Source organism: Anopheles stephensi, chromosome 2 (assembly GCF_013141755.1).
Source record: "Anopheles stephensi strain Indian chromosome 2, UCI_ANSTEP_V1.0, whole genome shotgun sequence".
Lineage (NCBI taxonomy): Eukaryota > Metazoa > Arthropoda > Insecta > Diptera > Culicidae > Anopheles > Anopheles stephensi.
Window position 1 is genome coordinate 14,085,150 of NC_050202.1, and position 21,878 is coordinate 14,107,027.

At 45.3% G+C, this 21,878-nt stretch overlaps 2 protein-coding genes across 3 annotated transcripts in view; one reads left to right on the forward strand and one right to left on the reverse strand.

Moving 5' to 3' along the window:
• The window catches only part of LOC118504143 (insulin-like growth factor-binding protein complex acid labile subunit), a 32,925-nt gene extending 16,389 nt beyond the window's left edge, over positions 1–16,536 (reverse strand). The window contains exon 1 of the mRNA XM_036038241.1: positions 15,355–16,536. The gene's annotated coding sequence lies outside the window, so the exon portion shown is untranslated. The remainder of the gene's footprint in view (positions 1–15,354) is intronic.
• Positions 16,537–19,746: 3,210 nt separating this feature from the next.
• On the forward strand, positions 19,747–21,565 carry LOC118504149 (gelsolin-like). 2 transcript variants are annotated; one of them, XM_036038271.1, is made up of 3 exons: positions 19,747–19,917; positions 20,251–20,482; positions 20,555–21,565. In XM_036038271.1, the coding sequence occupies exons 2-3, from the start codon at positions 20,252–20,254 to the stop codon at positions 21,491–21,493; spliced, it is 1,170 nt and encodes a 389-aa protein (XP_035894164.1). In that variant the 5' UTR covers positions 19,747–19,917; position 20,251; the 3' UTR covers positions 21,494–21,565. The 2 variants fall into 2 exon arrangements, with proteins under 2 accessions (XP_035894164.1, XP_035894165.1); XM_036038272.1 differs by having other exon boundaries at positions 19,791–19,917; positions 20,228–20,482.
• The last annotated feature ends 313 nt before the right edge of the window (positions 21,566–21,878 follow it).

The window sequence follows — 21,878 nt, forward strand, 5'->3', positions numbered from 1 at the left end:
TTGCATGCTTCCATGGAAGCATTTTTTTTAATGCTTCAGCTCGCATTGCTTTCCATTTTCCCGGCCCGTTCCCCAACGATGGCAGCGAGGCAGCGAGGTAGCGTTCCGATGTCCTTTAGAGAGAGAGAGAGACAGTCAGAAGGAACCCACTAGTACATGCAAGTTTTCACCACCCGTTCGTTCAAATCCATCCCGCAAAAAAGGCTCGAGAGTAATCGTTACCGACAACTTGCTAATGAATCTCCCAACTATCGAAGTCTTTCGAAGGGTCTTTTCTCCCGGTTCCGGCTCTCCAACCGCGAATCGGAGGTAGCAGGTCCGCACGGATCAGATTTCCTGTGGAGTGGAAAAGGTTGTCACGTCACTTCACTGCAGCATAGTTTAAGCTCGCAAACACGTTCGACGAAGCCGTTCCGAAGCTCAGGTGCGTTCAGCAGCAGCAGCAGCGCACGGGAAAACAAACCGAACGTGATCGGATGTATCCTCTGCAGCTCGTTTTGAGAGTCAGGCATCGGGAGCAAGTATGCAAACAAGCTTCAACCGACGGACGCAAGACGAACAGTTCCAACGAACGGCCAGCTCAACCCCCCAAAACCAGCAGAACTTGACTCGCAAAGTGTTCAAGTACCGTGACAGGATCACCTCCAGCTCCAGCAGGAACCACCTGCAACAGCGAACGGGGTGTTTTAGGGGTTTGAAAAATGTTTTAAATTAGCCATCCTCACACCACACCACCTTCGCGCGAACCAAAGACTTCCGGAATTACCATTTCCGGTAAAGGCAAACCCTCATCCTACGGGCTGCGAGCATCCACCTGTGTACCACGGTCGTGCCCGATCAGTTTCTGTCAGAAGGTAAAATTTCAAATTCTACAAACAATCCCGGTGATTCAAGTTTGGTTCCCAACAAACTCGACGGGCGTGTGCACGTGTCTACCACATAAAAGCAACCGTCAGGGAATGCCACGAGGAACGATTGAACAAACAATGCACCCCCACACCCAACGACACGCCAGACCCTCTTAGTACACGCTACACCAACTACTAGCAAGTGCTCTCTTGCGGCATCCCCGTAGAGAACCGCCGAGAGAAGGAGAGAGAGAAAAAAATCTCCACACTAAACGCTACTCCCATGTCTACCCATGGCTTGACATCTAGGGACTGTGTTTTATACTTCAAAAAACCAACAGCCCTGTACACACCGACAGCTCACCAACCAACAGCTCCCAATCAACAAGGGCGACCCATTACGTGGTCGTCTGCGCCTCGGGATGCGCCCCTGATGACGAGCGAGACGAAACAGCCGGCCGAACACGCGGTCTATGGCATATATTTGCGTACGAAATTTGCTGTTAATAGCAGGTTCAATTTGTACTTGCCGTATCGGGTGCCGGAGAACCCCTCTTGGTGCAATTGACTAGTACACCAGCAGAACCTGACTGTCGTCGTGTACGTGTACACATCCTGCCAACTCTACCGTCCGGAGGTTTGCAAACCGACCGGAACATGCAATACAGGAGGGAACATGCCTGGTTCGGAGTTTGGGCACCATCGGCCCTACCAGAGGCTGGTACAGAGTCTCCGTTACAGAGATACACTTCAAACGGTGTCACCTTCCGTATCTGTTCGGTGTCTCTCTCCGCACCTTTATCTCACCGGTGGTGGATGGTGAAAGTTTAAAGTAAGACAACACACCCATTACCATCGTGGTTCACCTTAATAAATGTCGTGTCAGGAAAGGGCCCTATGTGTGCGGAAAAACCACAATGGATAGTCATGCCTTGGAATGGGAATCCTTGTCAATGAATCACGCTCATTAAATTCGGAAGGTACGTGAACGACGGTCGTTTTGTCATTTACACCACATTCACGCAACACCGTACTTAAAGTACGGAAAGAAATAAAATAAGCGGAGGTGAATTTTTGATACGATACGAAATATTTGATACAGCTCCCCTAAACAAATTCGTCATATTTAAATGCTTCCGTTTGAGCCAATACCCGTAGCTTGGGGACTAAACAAACACAATACAGTTGACATCCTGTCATTGGAATGGAGGGAAACTGCTTGACGTATCAGCATCATCAAAGAGATTTTTTAGCATTAACATGAACCGGGTCCTATTATTGCTGTTAATGGGTTATAACATACTTAACAGGTGTCAAGTGACAGGTTTTGTATTTCGATAGCGCTGTTGAGGTAAAAGCGAATAAACGGGGTATTACAATCCGATTTATTCCAGGTGGGATTTTGTTACAATTCTTTTTATTTGATAAGTGAGCTGTAAATAATTGTGAGCTACAAATAGTTTAAAATTAGCACTCACAGTTAGAAATACGATCAGGCCGTCCTTATTAAAAACCGCTCTTAACGTGTTCTTACAAACCATTGTGTTTATATAGTGCTTTTAAATGATAATTTGCATCAGTGCTTAGAATAGTTTGTCAACTAACAGAATAAGACATGTAGTTTAATTTATTTTAAAAATAGCATAACTTATATATTTAATAATCTGCAGCTATTTGCAGAACACATCCTAGGAATAATATCTCAGGAATAAATAAAACCTCTTATATATCCCAGGAATTGAAGTAATGATCTGGACTTATAACTCAGCCAACACCTAATACTTCATTTTAAAACTTTCAACAAAGAACGTTTCTTAAACATTATAACATAAGCACGTTCATGAGAAATCTTCAAAAATTTGAGAAAATTTTCAAAGAATCTCATCCTTGCAGCACACTTTAACCGAACTCTTCACTGCGGGGGGTTAAAAGCGCCCTAAAGTATGCAATCACTATTTTACGAATTTTATCCATTCCCTTTCATCCAACTTAAGCTGCTGACTTACGGATGTCCTGAAATCTCATCCCGAAAGTGATTTGAGGAAATTATTGCATACCACCAGGCGTAAGTATGCCAAACACGTAGTATTGTGCTGCGTCACTCAGAAGTGCGATACACTTTAAATTGTTTTAAAACATAAAAACCAATATGAGGAAACCATGGGACGGTGTTTGCTGCTTTTTCGGGAATGTGAATTTGCATCCAACTCCGGAAAAATTAGGCCAAAAAAAGGCAAGTAATGGCAGGCTAAGAGCTGTTGAGGTTGTAGAGTCAAATGGGGTTCAAAGACAAATAAGCTGCGAGCTTGCCAAATGAAGTCTAATTTAAGTTATCGGCCATTTTCCGTTAGTTCATATTTACGCAACAAATAGACAATCGAAAATATCAACCACAAACTCCTTCTCAACTACTTTCTGCTTAACTACTAAGCAATCATACTTTTAACGCCATCGTAACACCTACGGTGACGTCTAAAACAAAATGCTACATGCGACACCGTCCCAAGTGTGGCAAGTGTACAACCCACTGGAGATGGATTTTCCAAAGCGACGAAGAAACGCCCAACTAACTCCAAAAAAAATAAGAGTAAAACCTAGCGATGACAAGTACCCAACTGCAGTACTACGTCTACGAGTAAAAGCCATAAAATACAACGTCAATGGCGTGGAGCGGGGAAGCAGGTCGACTATCAGGCGAGACAACGAACACATGTTTCTTTAAAGGTTTATTTCAAGTCGCATTTGAAAAACTGCCAATCTTCCCGAGAGGTCCTCACGATGGGTAAGTACCCATGCCCGCCCTACACGACGTGGTTTGGAGTTTGGAGACGTCAATCGATACGGGGCTGCAGAATCGTGCCGGGACTGGCACGATAAAGCACTTCGTGCCCCATCGATTTCCCTGGTCGCATCATTAGACGATGACGGGTGCCCATGTCCTGGCAGGGGTTCGTTTGATTAAAACCACCGAGGGAGTATCGTTCGGTGCGGTGCGTTCGCTCTGATGGGCCGGGACGTGTTTGACATTTATGCTTTGTTTTCTCGTTCTATCTCCCTCCCACTGCTCGGTTGCGCTCGTATCACATCACACAGCCACTCAGACGAATGAACCAGCGCGACTAGCGGCAAACAGCAGCCAAGACTTCAAGAGTCGGTAGTAGATCGAAGTACTTGAGGCTCCCACCCTCACTGGTACGCGTGAGACGTACTGGATCCCGATACAACCGGTTACGTCTGCGGCACGTGATTGGAGTACCGAGCGCGAATTTTGCGTCCAATCTTTCCAGCGCGACTGACACGCCGACACACAAGGTCCCGGGAGCTGACGGTTTCAACAAGCCAGCTTGCCAACTCAATCGTCAGCTTTAAAATCGACCTGATTGGACAACACTAAACGATTGTCTGAGCGATGGTGTGCTGATAACACGTTGAAGTTTTTCCTTCCCAACATCAGAAGGAGGAAAATCCTCACTGCCACTGCCGCTCGCTTGACAGCAGGGGAAAATTTAATTTATGTTTATTTGCTCACGAAACGGCGTGCGCGGCGACCGCGCCGGCACCGTGCTAGGGGACGCCGTTTGCCGGGCGTGAAAATTCTACCATCCAGCAGGATGAGAAAGCGCGAACGTCCTGTCGTTTCGATCCAACATGGGGTGAACGTGAAAAATGAACAATTCGCAAACCCATCACCGTAGCACGCGCACCGGGTACTTCCAGACCCGGGTCTTGCCCGGTACCGAACTCGATAATGCAATTAGCTACTGCTTTGTGCTTCGGTGCAATTTACGTTCGACTGTCGGCTGGCTGCCAGCACCAGGGAAATTTCCTACCGCCCGAACCTTCCGACAAGACCGGAAGAACCAAAATCAACAACTAGGACGGGCGGCAAAACTTCCCCGTCTTGATGATGCCGAACCCTCTTATGGGCTGCGAAAAAGGTTTATGTTTTATTTTATTTCGCTACTCCTGAACGTCCTGGAGTCTCCCGGTCTGTGGTCTAGTCCACAGGGCGGGGAAGGTGTCTGTGTGAAAATTGACTACACCACACCAACGCCAACCATCACCGGTACGATGAGCTGTACTTGCACGCGAATTTACGACTGTCGTTTTGAGGTTTTGCACCGACGAAACGTTAGGCCCCTGTACCAGAACTCGGAGCAGTGGAAACCGGAACTCGACAAGCAACAAACAGCAGCACAACAAGAACATGTACAATAAAAAGTTGATCTAGAGGAAAAAACAGGAACCTCACCGTGTCCGACTGTGTCACCCTAGAACGGCTCACAGAACAAGACCGTTCAAAATGAAGCAACTCGGTGAGTTTTCGGTGAGCCTTCTCTCCTTCTCTCGCTAGTAGATGCCACAAAAAACCGAGATATACACTCGTGGATGGGAAAATTGGCAGTTCATGATAAATTGCTTTTGTTGAGTTCTTTCCATGCTTTGTTCTGATCTCCTTCTCGTTTTTCCCCGCCCCGGTAGATGGCGTTCTGGTAGGAGTCCTGTACCGCTCAGCAAATCGACCTGAGCAACCCGGCAGTCGTCATATCAAGAAACGCATCGATGGATAAATGGTTGACACTTGGGCCCAGCTCTAACTTCCCGAGTCCCCCTTCTTTTTCAAAACAAAAACCATCAAACCATCCTAACCAACGACCCCGCGGCCACTTGGGGCAATAGGAAATGCCATAAATTATAGAGTTCGTTAGCCAACAAAAAGCGACCTAGCGCGGGCCCCACTTGATTGTTTCGCCAAAATATGATTGCAATTCTTTGTGGATTTTGGTGTGTATGCTATAATTCCCCAACCCAAGTACTTGCCAGCTAGGATGTCGCGATGAAACGACTTTGGCTCGGCAAAGGTGAAACAACTTTTTGAGTCCCATTTCCCCAGTGGACATTGAGGAAGTTGACGGGATGTTCTAGTCCCTGGACAGCTTGTTAGAAATGTTTAAAATGCTCACATTTTATCCGCTGTCATGGCGGTGTTCGCCCAGGACCACCGAAAAACATGACATTTAAATGGCTTTTTGTCCTTTACCCGACATTTTGAATGGAAAATAGGTACGGTGAAGTTCAAGAATTGGTAACTAATTCGTGAAGGTGAGGTGATGTTGTCCTACCTAAATGCGTCCATTATTCAGTTTTATGAAAGACAAATTTTACCTTGGAACGTATGTCCCGACAATTTCACTCCATCTTCTGTACTGTATCTTCTTGCTTCTTGCAAGAATTCCTCTCCTTAAAGTGCATTATTTAACGAACCAGTTGTATGCGTTTCATGCATCCAGCTAACGCAACTCCGTAAGAGCCAATGTTCGACAAAAGACCTTGGTCGTTTATGTTCCGACAGCATCCACAACACAGCAATCCTCCCTTCGGAGTCCTTTGTCCAATGCAAGAAAAATTCAATAAATTGGACATGTAATCGATTGAACATATTGCAGAAGCATGTTGGTTCGATCCTTTCTTCAACCACATTCTTGCCATCTCATCCCGGCCGGCCCTCCGTGTCGCAACCCCTACTGTCTCGGTGGATAACGAGCGAGGCAGGCACGGTAATCGGTCTCACACCGCTACGAACCGATCCGGAACCGTCCCAACGATGAGTTGAATGGAGATTTTGAGGGGATTTGGGAATTAATCACCTCAAAAGTAGAAATCTCGCCCTTCGGTCCCAGGTTTTTTTTTTTCGCTCCCTCTCACTGTCCTATTGATTGTCAAGCAATCGCTGCAAGCTAAGGCACCAGAGCAACTGGGAAGCTCCGAACCAGCTGTTCTTTCCCTTTTGTCGACCGAGCCTTGTCCAGGAAAGGCTCAATAAAAATCTCTTAAGATTCGTACCATGTCAACGCCACCAGAACTAGCTTCATCATCCTTGGAGCATGGATACACTCGCAGACACTCACAGAATATATCCGTGTCGGAACCGAGCTCGTTTTTGCTTTTAAAACATCGCACCATCGAACAATCTCGTTTAAAGAACGATGAAAAAGGACCTCCAAAATGGACGAGCCCAGGAGAAAAAAATAAAACGCAACCGACCCGCGCAGTTACATCACACGCTCGTTCGTCCCTCTAGCCGCAAACCAAATTTTATTCATCCTCTCAATGCTCAATCCTAGGCCTAACAATGGAGAGCCTTGTACCTTTAGCCCAGCCAAGGATGGTAAGACGCGCGGTTGAATAGAACCTCAATAAAGCATCCTTCGTTCCAGTGTGTTTGTAAGTGATTTTCAGGATTTCGTTCGAATTCCACGCTATTCTGCCGAAAGCTCTTCATGCTACGAAAATGCAACGAAAACCATCCCACCGATCCTACATGTTTGCACCGTCATCGCAGCGAAGGCTCGATCAGCCAAGGCACCTTCGGGCGCACCTTGAATCGAACGTGATTTTTCTCTCCCATGATTATCATGAATAATTTCAAGTGGCTTCCATCGATCCCGGGCAACCGCGTTCTCTGCCAGACAGACGGTGACGACGAGAACGCAGGGATTACACAGTGATTGGATTCAATTTTATGCCTCACCGAGCAGCTGTCATCGCCGCCGGGAACCCGCGAACGGTTGTGCAGAAATGAATGGGCAAAAGGCTCACCCCTTTCGGGAACTCTGCCGTCCTTTATTTATTTGGAATGTTTTGAATAGTTTGACAAGGCTTACCGCACGCATCTCGCACGCTAAGGGTGCAGTCTTTGTGCAAATGTCAAACATTGGTCTGCTTTTGGAACGGTGTGCACCGTTGATCTGATTGCATACAAACCCGAAACAGATTATGGAACATCTTGCGAAGCTGTACAAACAAATGGATTTGTCTACCGGGCGATGGAATGTTCTTAACCACGGTCGGTCCTCGTGGAGGGCTAATTTTCTGCCCAATAAAATTTGCTGATTAAAATTTTCATCAACTGCGCTGTTTACGATTGACGTGAAAATAATAATCTTTATTTGCTGCAGGGTATTGCTATCGGTAGGATAAAAGCACGGAGGGTGCAGTTGAAGTTGGTATAAACTGTCGAAAACTTCCCGTTTACATAGGGAAGGTTTGGCATACTCATGGAGATTTGTAATAATTTTTTTAAATATTGTCCTTTAGTAGTTCTTGAACTGTTTTATCTTATGTAATTTTCTTTATTTTACCCTGTGATTTTAAATTCTTAGATTATATTTATTTATGGATAAAGGAAACAATTAACTCGGCAGGTCATATCATGAGAATGACACCGGCTGACCCAGTCCGGTAAAGTCTTTTTAAGTCGTCCACATAGACACAGTGGTCCGTCCGGTGGTTGAGGCGACAATGGCGTCAGTCTTTATACAACAGGACCGGGGTTCGAATCCGATCTGAACCTGTTCCCCTCTAGTCAGGACTGACTATCCAACTACGTGCTAATTATTTCTAGCAAGCCAGAAGTGGTAGGCATGATCTAAACAGATCGTTAGGCCAAGAAGAGAAAGACAGATTGGCTTATGCCATTATCGCTATTATAACGAGCAATTTTGAAAACCCAGCAATATTATTTTAAGCGAAATCAAATAACTAACTGAGCAGGTCATGTCATGCAAAAGACACCGCGCGTAAATTCTTTTCAAGTCGTCCACATGGTCAAAGGAGGCGTGTCAGGCTCAAACTGGAGTGATGGCGTTGTCGCATCTGCCAGAAAGGCCTGAATATTAGATTGTCTGACGACGGCTCAAGACTCTAAAGCTATAAAATTTAAAAAAAAAAGATATTTTACTCTTACCAAATAATATCCGAACCAGGTTGATGTATATAAGAATGGCTACCAAAAAATCGTACAAAACCTAAACCATAATTTAAAGTCAATCGAATATCATTTTTAATTCCATCTTTCCATCCCGTGCAAGCCTTATTTGGAACATTCTTTTCCAATTTATATGTCTTCTACCGGTTGCTGACAGGCCAAAAACCATTACCCAAAATTCAAAGCATTCCCATGGAGCTCATTTCGTAAATCTCATCAAACGTATCGCATCCGAAGGCAACATTTATCCTGCCTGGAAACATCCTTCATTCCCCGCAAAAAAAAAAAGAAACAAAGCGCCTCATGATTTCATCACTTTTCAGCAGCACAAAAATGGTATTCTTCACGCAAACAAAGGCCCGTTAAGATCCTCCGACAGGATTCCACATTTCCCGGAATAACGCACCACCGGTACTTCACCTTTTTTGTCCCAAATGGCTGTGTTCTTATTTTTAAGCTTCCATTATGTTGATCGACTTCACCACCATGGTGCTACAACTCGGATGCTGCAGAGACGTGTTCGTGTTTCTAATTTTTTAACCATTTTAGAAACATGACTCGTTTGTTTCGAACCACTCCGACTCCAGTAGCAAGGTATTATAGCATACCCGAAAAAACAACTACATGGATGAAGATTAGAACCGTTCGAGTTTGCGGGAATAATCGGGAAGTGAGGGATAGCAACATCGAACAAATTTCGTTGCCAACTTTAACACACACACGCACACCCGTCATCAAACCTCCGCCGGAATATGGAGGAGGTCCTGTTGCGATTGCGAGTCCGAACCAGGTTTACCCTCAACATCCGTACGCTCTGTTCCTCAACAGGACCTACAGGATCAAACCCTCCCTACGTCTATATTTCCTCCCAATACAACAAAAATATCCTGCAAATGTTCGTTTGAAGTGAAATAATCAACCAAAAAGAAATAGAAAAAAAAATCAACAGCAAACGATCGCCCGACTCAAACGCAAACGTAGCCGACAGTCGGCTGTATGAGGAGCGCTAGTAAATCTATTGCTTTTCATCGTGCGAACGATTTATGCGTACGCGGACTGGTCCATAAATATAGCCATTATTTACGACTGGTGATTGCACTGACGATCATAATTATCGTAATTGTCTGAGCCGCCCTCTGAGTCCGTAGTGGAAGCTCTTCAAAGGAACACTTTCGCTCGAATCGCCGGCCGAACCGGCCGAAAGCCACGCAATGTAGAGGGGAGATGAAACTTACCGCTACCGTTTCTACCGGAGCAACGATACTCGCCGATGGTTGCTTCCTGGTGGTGCAGCTGTTGTGGGCCACTGGCTGGCTATAGATTATTATCCTACATTAAGGACTCGGCGTGTATAAATATAAAATGTATTATCTTTATTTTCACTTTCTCTGCCACTTGGAAAGGAGCTATGGAAGCGTTATCCAACCCAGTTGCAAGCAGGTTAGAGAGTTGGGAAATTACCTCCCGCAGGATCATCTTCTAGCTCGCCCTTAGTGGCAGAAAGAGTGGCAGAAGCAGAGAGCGTGGCAAAGTACAAAATGACGCAACGGAAGGCACTCAGTGGAATAAATAATTAATGAATCATCGACATCAGCTTTACGCTGGCACTGCATAACGTACTGTTGAGAACGTTCCAACCGTTCCGAAGCAGCATCGGGGGAAAAAATCGCTCTGCACGACATTGAAGCAATTCCAGGAGCAACCGGAAAGGTCCTAACACCTACTACAGGAAATAAGTTCCTCGGGAAATTGATGAACTTTAATTACGATTGCGGACCCCATGCGGAGGGTGAGCTCCGGACGTGCTCGGAGCAAACCGGCTAAAGATCAAGCCTCGGTAGCAGGGAGAATGCTAGCCGTTTTGCAGTGAAAAATCAAACGGAGATTCACTTTTAAAACCCCCGCTAGACAACAAAATTAAGCAATAGATGGTTAAAGAAATCGATAAGTACTTTGAGGTAAACTTCGGAGTTCGGAGTCTCCGAGAAGCAAAATCATTCCTTTCGTTCGTATTAGTTGCATCGGCAGCTTGTAGGCATTGCACAATGCTTCTCACCCTTGGGAAATTCTACCGGGCCGACTACCTGGACAGATGAACGAGGCTACACAACTTCCCATCAGGACCCGGGATTGCGCATCAAGAAAACAAAACATTCAAGTCATCCGGATGGGCGTATGAGCCCTGAAAAAAAAAAGAAACCTCCCATGCATGCCGAGATTTCTGACCGATCCTTAAAGATTATGAAATTTCGGCCAAGAAAGGAATGAAAAGAAACCCCGGCTGGACAGCAAAACCCCAGGATTTTTCAAATCTTCCTTGCCAAAGAGAACGCAACGCTCCTTTCATTGGAGTTAATTGTCTTTAATGAGCCAACCATATCAAGGGCGGACAGCATCTACGCGCGGGAAGGCCATTTACATTGAAACAAAAGTCCTGCGGATCGGAAGGCATCGATGAAAGGGAACGCCCAAAGCAAGCGAGCAAGCACCAAGCAAAACCGAACACATCCTTGAAACAGGTGTTCTGACAAGGGGGTCGGCACACCAAGCGTCCGGACCGGTGCCCATTTGAGAAAGTAATTAATTTTTACTGGCCCTTCTCGTGTGTGCTGCTCATTCTGCTCCGTAGCTAGGTAAGCGCGCACAGCGTAACAGCAAATACCCTGCTGATCCCTCACCAAAAAAACCCCTTGGAACGATCGGCCAGCGAACGGTCAGAGGGTTCTTGTTGCGCTTCTCGAAAAACCGTTTTCCCATTCTCCATTTTTCTCTTTAATCCTTATTTTGGCTGTGTGTGTGTACACCATCGCAGCGTGCGGCCCACGTTGTAATGAAGATACCTTTCGGATAACATCTGACTTATCGCACCTCGCACAGGTAGTCCCAGGTACCAGGATACCCGAGACAGTGCGATACCATCGGAACCAATTTCACCAACGCCAGGGTCCGGAGCGCGGTCCCGAACACGACGTGTGACAGTGTCGAGGCGCGTTTGGAATGGGCCAACTTTTTAGCACTCACTCACTCGACGTTCTAGCTGAGCAAAAGGTTCTCCGGTCCGGTGGCTGGTTTCCGAGAAGTGTCAAAGTGGTCCAGCGGTGTAACTGGAGCCCAACGTCTGGTGCGAGCTGTCCGGCACCGGACCGAAAGCCGATCGTTACGACGCGATAAAGATATTTAAACAAATTGCTCCGTAGTAATCTCCGTCGCATCCTTCGGTTCGGTTTTATCCGACCGGGTGTCACGTGTGCCACCGGTGAAACTATTCGGTGACAAATTAGATTAGAAGAGCGTTACCCATTCCCGGTTCCCGGACAAGGGGGAGGCCGAATGTTCGATGGAACATGTGTTAATCGGTTGCTGTGAGCTGATTGTACACAAACAGGGGGCAGTGTAATCGGTTAATGAAGCACGGTAACATTTATGGAACATGGTATCAGTTCGTAATTGAAGTGCTGGAAAAAAAAACATTCACTTCGATCCGATCGAGTTTCACATTGAGAAGGTGAGAAAAGGTGGACATGTGATGCAATAAAGAAAATATATTCTCAGTGTCATTTTCTTACAATTATATCATATTTATAGTTTTCCCATAATTAGTGGTGCATATTGCAGTTGATAACTTTATACCAAGCTGACATTAGAGAACTATCAACATATTAGATTCTCATAATCTCTGTACTGGTGATTTAATTGCGCCAGACTGGACCACTACTTATAGAACAGCAGATTAGACCCGCGGGGCTCCTGTGGGCTGGTGATGTCATGAGAATGGCACCGGACGACCATGCCAGATTGAGTGATGACGTTGATGCGTCCTCCATAATGGATGGGATAATGGATTGGCAATCGACGCCGCTAGATCGTGAGCTGTATCAAGCATTATTGGCGCAGGTAAAAACCGCAAAGCGCTTGATAGATTAGTAAGTCTACTGAATTAACTTCAACGTCTAGAATATTCTTTCTAGGCTTCTTTGGCCTAACGACCTCTCAGGTCATGTCTGTCATTTCTGGCTTACTAGACTTATTGATACCCGTTGGATAGTCAGTCCTTACTGCGGAGGAAAGATACGGAATCCCGGATGGGTTTTGAACCTCCGTCCTGTCGTATGAAGACCGGGCGTCTTGTCGCGTTTCATTTTATAGAGATTCCTATAAAACAAGGTCAGGTCATAACACAAGTATTTCATAAAACGATTAAGGAATTTATACCACAAACAATCCAAACAATCTACACCTTATTGTTGCTATACACAAACACCAACTCTTTATAGCTATGTACTCTAAGCAGTTTATCTAATTCTTTTAGATAGCTCTCAGTAAACGAAGAGCACATGCGGCAGTTGGCAGCATCATGTTTTATTCAATAGCCTCCTAACACCTAGCCCGAACCGTCTGTCAAATAAGCGCCAGTCCAATTTCGTGTCCTTTGATGCTATAAATTTAATATTAAGCTCTCTCCCAGAGCACAACATGTACGGCGGCCCACCGGCACGTTCCATGCATAAAGTCACCGACCAACAATGGCAAATGTAAATATCACCCAATGTTTGTTTGCGGTGTGCTGTCTCATTGTATACATTGCGCCGGTTCGATGAAAACCGATCAGGTGATATACCTACCGGGGCTGTTCAAAGCTGTTTTCCAACCGTTGGTGTCAAAACTCGGTGTAATGTACTCTCGCTCACACCTACATGCAACGCCCACGCCCAGCCTTGGGCCCTTGCCAGCCCCAGGAGTCCCATCTTTGGCGAGTAGCTTTGCCGAGCAGCAAGTCATAAACAAGCCCGTTTCAGCAGACTTCATTTTGCAATTCATTGAAAATTTATTCCAACCATAAATCGAATTTATTTATTTCCATGTATATTGATTTACCCAGTTCCCGTAGCGATCGATCTGCAAAGCTTCAAAGAGACTTAAGCGCTATACAGCGCTCCGTGCCTCCCGGTAACGGTACGGCACGCCATATCCATTTCCCAGGCTCTCCACTGTTTGCTTTCGGTCGGTCGGTGTGAAGTGATGCAAGTAAAAAGGTCCCAGCCCGCCCCCCTTCACCGAAAAGAAGCTCCTAAAGCACCCGGGGGGGGAAAAAGGTGCCAATCCAGGTGGAATGCCTGCTTCTCGGAAATTGAAACGAATGCCAGCACGTGCACTTACAACGTGGTGGAATCATACTAAATACGGGTAAGGACGAAAACAAAATCAAAGTACCCAAAATCAAATATCAAAGCAATCCGCGAATGTATACGCACACACACATACACAGGGGAGGGAGATCCGAGGAGTATAAGGAGGTATCCTGCCCCGAAGCTAAAAACATTCGACAGTCACGTCCACGAGCTTTTATCACCATCCGTCATCCGTCATGGTACACGGGAGGAATTTCCATTCGAAGCGGCAGCCCCCCTGGCAACGGGACCATGTCTCCATGGCTGGGAAGAAGCTTTTTTTTGAAGAATTGACTCAAAGAAAAAAGATCAAGCAACACACTCGAAAAACCCACAGACGTCAGAACAAGGGGAGGCAACAACAACCGAAAAAAAAAAAAAAACAAAATCCCTACGACGACGTGCTTCCACAGCATTTCGATAAAAAAATCCTCCAAATCAGAACACCTTCGGCAACAGAGAGCAAAAAAAAAATGCACAAAATCAGTCAATAAAATTTCCGCAAATCTCAATATCAATGTCCCCATCATCTGTCCTCTGTGTTCTGATTTCTTGATGCTTCGCCAACGTCTACATCCTCAGCTCAGCTATTTGGTCCCGATCCCCGAAAAATTCGCGAAGGCTAGCTTCCGTATCTGCTCAAATGCCCCCTGCGCATTCCCACCATTCACAATGGGCGGAAGTGTAAATGGACTCCTCGGTGGGCTCTGTACACACCATGCCACCATGGTGTTCGGATTTTTGGCTCCGGAGGGCTCGCTAGATGGTAGAATTTCAATTTAGGGCGTGACACGGTATTAAACTCGACCGCAAAACGTCGGCACCTTTCGGCCACAGCATTCGAACGACCATCGGGTGGGTTTTTGTGTGTGCGAATATATATGTGTGGGTGTGTGCGATGGTTCAGAACTTTCACTTTCGTCCTTTTTTTTGCTTTGTTGACATCCCATCCGCCTCCAGGCGTTGAGAATAGATTGCCAAGCAGTGAGACATCGCTCTATAAACACGTACAGTAGTACTAAAGCTTTCGCCTCTTTTATGTCTCACAGTGTGGGGTATTTTTTTAAAACACCATCCCTCATCTCCCCCACCCCCTCCAGAACTTCCTCCCGATGCACACTAACACACATTGAAAATCGCCTAGCGGAATGGCGGAGTATTGTAGAAGGTAAAGAAATCGCGCTTTTTGTTCTTCTGTGCAACTGCTGTGTATCCCCTGGACACACCCTTATTATACGGACGCTACCGGGCCACAATGGCTCTATCATAAAAAAAAAACGGAAGCTTCCTCATAACCTCCTCCCAAACCCTTAGAATACGCGACGCAGATGGCACTGATGAAAGGGGAGATAGAACTGGAAAGGAGCAAAAAGGATAACTTCCCACCGTGTAGCCACGGTAATGTTGCGATATAAATAATTCATGACCTCCTTAAATGGGGCGAGCGCAAAAAAGGGGTTTGAAAGAAAGCAGAGTGAAGGGTGGGGCGTGATTCCCTTTTCCCTAGGTGGGGCCAGTTAAAGGCCAATCCGGGGTGGAATGGTATTTAAAGAATGTAATAAATACGAACCTCTTGCAAGCTCCACTCTAGGCCGAATTCTCCGTGCCGCCACTTTAAGTAGCCAGAGTCTGCTCCACCCGAAAACACACAGTGTCCGTTAGACGTCACTCGTAGTCACAGTGGTGCATTAGCTCTTATCTTTCGTCGAGTGTCCCTTTTTGAACGGTCGCTCCTTTTATCCTATGCCGCAATCAGCATTCCAGGTCCGTCTCTTCCGGGGGGAGGGGGTCGCACAACGACGCAAATGAGCCACTCCCTTGCGTGCGTGCCGTACCGCTACCCAAAATTGAATCGAGACGACCCGGGCACTAGCAAACGGACACTTCCGGAATGATAAACTAAATTCCCTCGCTGACCAGCACTGTCTGGAACGGGCAGCAAATCAGTTGGCCTCCCGGTTCATTCATCAGTCAGTCCCAAATCCGGGTCTCATTGGTCCAATTTGTTCGCTTTCCGGTTCACCGAACCGGATAGGTGTTCGATCAACAGTACTCTCTGGTGGTGAAATTTTCCTCCAATAAACCTGTGCTTTTGTTGGAAAGTGGAGGGTTTTTTTTTTGGAATTGCCGACCTTTCAGTGACCCGGGGGTTGACGAAACACGAAAACCGGAACCAGGACACGCCTACACACACGAAAGTTCGGCGCTTCCCGGGCTCGAAAGTGGCCAACGTTCGGGCACGAATGGACGGGACGGGACCTCCAGCTTTGCACCGTTGTCGATCGTAGTCATGGAAGCGGATTGCTTTTTTGGCAAGCTTTTGGCACAACACGATCCGGAAAATTTGTTGGATGTAGGAAAAAAAATCACCCTTCTTTGAGAGAGAAAAAAAAATCACACAACACTTGGCCGACAATTACTTTCACACACTTTTTTTGGCACCAAAAATTGGCAACGGTAGGGGTTTCACGGATTTGTTTTAACGATTTGTTGATTAAACATCAGTATTGTTTTTTTCTCGATAAAAAATACACACATGCACACCTCACCTCACACAAACACACACACACGCACGGTTAGTACGCGGGGGGGCTTTTAATGCTGCGAAAGGATGCGAACGGATGCCCTAGTGCCGTTTGTCCGGTGACCGAGCGCAACCGATCCAATATTATGAAACATCCAGCTCGAACTAATCTTCTCTCTCTCGGAGCATCGCTTGTTTAGCGTCGCAGCAGCCTTCGCCAGTCGGGATTCGTCCGTGCACACAGACACAGCCACACACGGTCGTATCCTTTTGTCACCTGCTTTCTTTTCGTACACACGCATTACTACCACCACCATCTCATCTTTTTGACAGATGGGAGAGCGAAAGCGAGCGAGCGGACGCAACCACGAACGAACCAAAGGAAAAGTAATGCGCTCGATGCCTTTTGCGGGTCGGGAAAATCGGGAAAAAAGGCGAGTCCTCTCACGCAGGATGCAGGGTCGCTCTCTTCCCGTTTATCTCTCTCTATTTTCGAACACGCACACATCTGTCTTTTGCGTTACGTGCTCTCTTTCTAGCTTTGGTTCCTTACTACAAACGCGGGAACAAAAGCAATCCTCCCGGTCTGGACTGTTAAGGGAAGATCCCTTTTTATCGTTAAAAGGGAACAACACAAAAGGACCCCTCGTTTATGAAGTTCGCCACTCATTCACTCTTCCCAAACTCCGCCAAAAGTAACAACGGAACGCAACGCGTTTAATGGTTTTCGAAATTAATTTTCTCTCTCGCATCGTGGTTGGTGTCTTGGATGGTTTACTGCGCTCGGGTCCTGTTTTTCGCCCCCGGTTTCCGTTCGGAAGGACTTTTCCGATTTTTCCCCGACGGAATGAAGCAAACTGGAATGTTCGGATTTCTGCAAAGAACCAGCTGGCGAGCGAGGAGAAGTTTCGTTCAGTCTTTTCCCCGGAAGTTCAGTGCAGTGTTCATCGGATGTCCTTTCGATTCTGAATAGGGTGGGGATATTTTAGTCGAATTTTGGAGGGGTTGAAATATTTCAACATTTGAATGTTTGTGGCTGGGAGGAAGGGGGTAGCTCACATAGATTTTGCATGTAGCTTCTTCATTCAGCGCACATGAATGAACTCTAGGTGAAAATACATCCTTGACAATATCCACCTAGAGCCTTAAAATTGTACAACTATTTTATACAATAGCTTTTTAACCATAGACCATCGCTTTAAAAGTGTATTTTTTGTGATTATGAACTTCTAACCATTATTATTTAATGATGACGGACTGATGCCGTATTGTCAACTTCTAACCATTGTTAGTAAAACAAGTTAAGTAAATTATTTCCAAAAAAAAGAGAGCTCAAGCTCATATTTTGTTGCCTATAAATTTAATCTTTTTTTACAGTAAGAGTGTATTTGTAATGTAATGTAAAAAAAGACACAAATATAAGTCGCGTGAATTTCGGATATTTTGATAAAATACGAAAGTAAAGGAAAAGTATTACTCACGAGAAACCTTCGAAATTACCGCAGTATCAAGTTTTGCCAACAGCATAACTTGTTTACTTTCACAGTTCGATGTGAACTCTACAAAAACAGAGCTTTATTAGGATAAATCATTCTCAGAGCACACATCGTTAGTAATCTTGTGTAATAAAAGTTGTAAAAAAAGTTAAAATCCCCCTTTTAGCTATTTATTTTCCATTTTCAGCTACGAAATATTCTTCTAAATACAATCTCCAAATGCCTTAACTGGCCATTACTGACTTCCTTAGGTTGTATTTGGTAATCTGTTCTGACAGCAATCACATTTTACTACCGAGCTCCATTTGAATTGGTAATTGGAAAATAATTATTTCTTATAACAAAAAAGACCTCTTTGACAATACGGCTTGAAGCCGTCATAATTAATAAATAAATAAAACCTCTCTAAACCACAGACCACACCTACCACAATATACAGTAAGTTTAGTTTAAGATGGTTTTGTAACACTAATACATGCACTAGGATATTTTTTTTTATGTTTGGCTGTAAAAATAGTTTGACAAACCTGCACATAAGATCTTGATCAGTTTTAGCGATCGTGATAAGACACAGCTCTATACTAATGTTTTCCATATTTTGAAAGAAGTGAAAACAACCCTAGAGCGATGCAAAAACCGGGATCTCATTCCTATTTTTATGAAATTCATTCGCAACCGACGATCCTGTGGGTCACAACCAACGATGCTGTAGACCTTTCAACCTCAAGATCGTTTAGCAACACTGCACCGAGTGTAATAGGCATTTGTTTTGCAGTTAACCAGTTCATACTGAACTACTTGTTTGTCTACTGTATGTCTCCCGTCACACCAACGTCGGACGCATCTTGGAATTTCCTCATTGAGCGATAAGCTTAAACTCTGATTTAAACATCTTATTCATCCGATGGCCGTTGTTGTGCTCCACAATGCTAATGTGTTAGTGATTGATTCTCCTCGCCGGTGTAGTGGTAAATACAATCAATAAGGGGTTCTCAGACTCAAGTATTGTTTTTAAACCGTTCGAGTTTGTTGGGCAAACCCTTGTTTAGTATCAACATGGCATGAGTTGATGCTGCCTTTCTCACGATCACACAGCCGGGCACTTGAGTCAGGGATGTCAAATGTAAGTGCAATTGAAAATGATCATTTATTTGCTAATGATTGTTTTTTGTTGTCTTTCATTTTGATTTAATAGTCATTTTAGGGATATGTAAATAATACAATAACACCATAAATAAAAACTCTGACAAATTATCAAAATTTATTTTGTGTAAATCCTCCGGGCAAATATGTCATCCTAGCAATACGGCCAGGCCGTTCTTTATGAATAAAAAAAAATATGTCATCCATGAGAACCATGCCCTTATTGGTGACCTCGGCTTTACACTGGTGATGATTATGTCCTCTGTGGAATACCATACTCTCGGTAATGATCTGAGAATTTTTGACTTTGAGCTCGGCTAGGAAATTGATAAAAAAGTTTAATGCAAGCCTTATCGATTATAAAATTCTGCCTTATTTATTTTGTTCTATGTTTTAATTATGACGACTTGACGACGCATTATCCAATAGAAAAAAGAAAATTTATTTTCTATTAATGTTTGTTGTGTTTTGTTGACATCGAATCAATAATTACTAAAAAAAATCAGTGAATCATGTAATTTTTCACTGTTCCTAATTTTTTATAAGGATTTTATGCATAACATATAAAAAAATTAACTAAGCAAATTGACGCGTATATCTAAGCAGACTCCAAACGCATATTTTTAACAGAAAAATACAAATAAATTATTTAACACATATTTCTACTCATTTTTCTTCGCAAGGTTTCACATCTCTGCCTAGTGACTGGTCACAATACCTATGTGTGAAATGTGTGAATCAACAAAGACGACTATCCATCCCTTTCTGGTGTCTATGAAACGGACGTGATCTTCAATCATCCCTCTACGATCGCTTCTCATGAAACTGTACGCACTTGAAGTTGGTTGTATTTGTTACGGCAAGCAATATTCGAAAGCCTACGAATATAAATGATCATCGGACCCGTTGCGGCATAACGTTCATGGATTTAGTTCGGTGAAGTTGACCACACAAGACCACTGTTGCACAGGTAAGAAACATTCGGTGATTGTTGTGATTGTGAGGAAGTGTTTTGTGTTGGCATCGTTTGTGGATGCTTCTTGAAGCGTATCCTATTCGGATAAGACAGTGCGTTTACCGATACTGAAATTCATGCACCTTGAACTCGTCTGCTCGATCACCTAGACGGCCTATCAAAGTGAAGGCTACAGGGGTCATCGGCAACGTAAAACAACCCGGCTGTACGCTATCGTTGATAACCGTGACATCAATGACACTGAGCTGTTATTGCAAAACCAAACATCACACAGCAAAACAAACCAGTGATCAGTTAACATCAGTACTACGTTGTTTCGTTTCGCAGAATGAACCGTTTGATCGGGTGCGCGCTGCTGCTGTCCGCGGTTTCCATCGCCCTCATCCACGGTGGAACCGTACCGAGCGGTCCGGGCAGGAAGCTTAACATTCCCGCCTTCAACAATGCAGGCAAAACGGTTGGCCTGGAGGTTTGGCGCGTGGAGAACTTTCAACCCGTAGTCATCCCGAAGGCCGAGCATGGAAAGTTCTACACCGGTGATTCGTACATCGTGATGAACGTGAGTGATAGTGGAACTGAGCCGGTAGTGATAAGAGGTTTCGATTGATCTCATACTTCATCTCTGTTGCAGACTAAGGAGGACAAGAATAAGGTCAAATCGCACGACATCCACTTTTGGCTCGGCACGAAAACTACCCAGGATGAGGCAGGGTCGGCCGCGATCCTTTCCGTCCAGCTGGACGATCTGCTGGGTGGCGTACCGGTGCAACACCGGGAAGTCGAGGGCACGGAATCGGATCTCTTCCTGGGCTACTTCAAGGGTGGTGTGCGATACCTGGAGGGTGGCGTGGCCAGCGGTTTCAAGCACGTCACCACCAACGATCCGGGCGCAAAGCGACTCTTCCACATCAAGGGCTCGAAAAACATCCGCGTGCGTCAGGTCGAGCTTGCGGTGTCGGCCATGAACAAGGGTGACTGCTTCATACTGGATGCGGGTCGCGAGATCTACGTGTACGTTGGACCGCATGCAGGGCGCGTCGAGAAGCTGAAAGCTATCAACTTCGCCAACGATCTGCGCGATCAGGACCATGCCGGACGGTCGAAGGTACACATTGTGGACGAGTTTTCCACCCTGACCGATCAGGAGAACTTCTTCACGATCCTGGGCTCCGGATCGCCGTCCCTGGTGCCGGATCAATCGACAGCTGCGGCTGATGCTGCGTTCGAGAAAACGGATGCCGCACGCGTGCAGCTGTACCGTGTGACGGACGCGAAGGGCAAGCTTGCCGTGGAACCGATCACCGAGCGACCGCTGAAGCAGGAATTCCTCAAGCAGGAGGACTCCTTCATTCTCGACACGGGCAGTGGTCTGTACGTGTGGATCGGCAAGGGAGCTACTCAGCAAGAGAAGACCCAAGCTTTAGCGAAAGCGCAGGAGTTTATCGGCTCGAAGAAGTATCCGGCCTGGACTCCGGTCGAACGGTTGGTGCAGAATGCTGAAACCGCTCCATTCAAGCACTTCTTCCAGACCTGGCGCATTGCTGGATCGAACCAGTCGCGTTTGGTGTAAACTTTGCATTCGATGTTACGTAGCAGCTGAGATTGTTTTAGAGCAATAAATGAGATTATGTATAAAACATTATTCGGTGTGTTTCCCTTTTTTTTAGTTTACTTTAATGGAAACTCACGGTAAGTCTTTAACCTTCCATAAATTCAAGTCTTGTTGCACAGCAACTGTCGTATAACATTTGTTTTCACTGTTGAACTTATTTTACGTTCACCATTTAAAATGTTTAATTGAGTTAATTATTTCTCCCTGTAAACGACTCAATTAGAAATTCATCGACGATGCTGGAAGCCAATGGCAATTGACTTAATTACACCGTTATGCCCGCGAACCGCATGTATACTGCTCAATATCTTTGACCTTTAGCAGTCTCATCTAGGTTGAGCGT

Bases quoted from the DNA above. Each gene is read 5' to 3' on its own strand.
- LOC118504149 (XM_036038271.1), top strand. From the start codon at position 20,252: ATGAACCGTTTGATCGGGTGCGCGCTGCTGCTGTCCGCGGTTTCCATC. The intron at 20,483-20,554 runs GTGAGTGATAGT...TCTCTGTTGCAG, and splicing joins ATTCGTACATCGTGATGAAC to ACTAAGGAGGACAAGAATAA.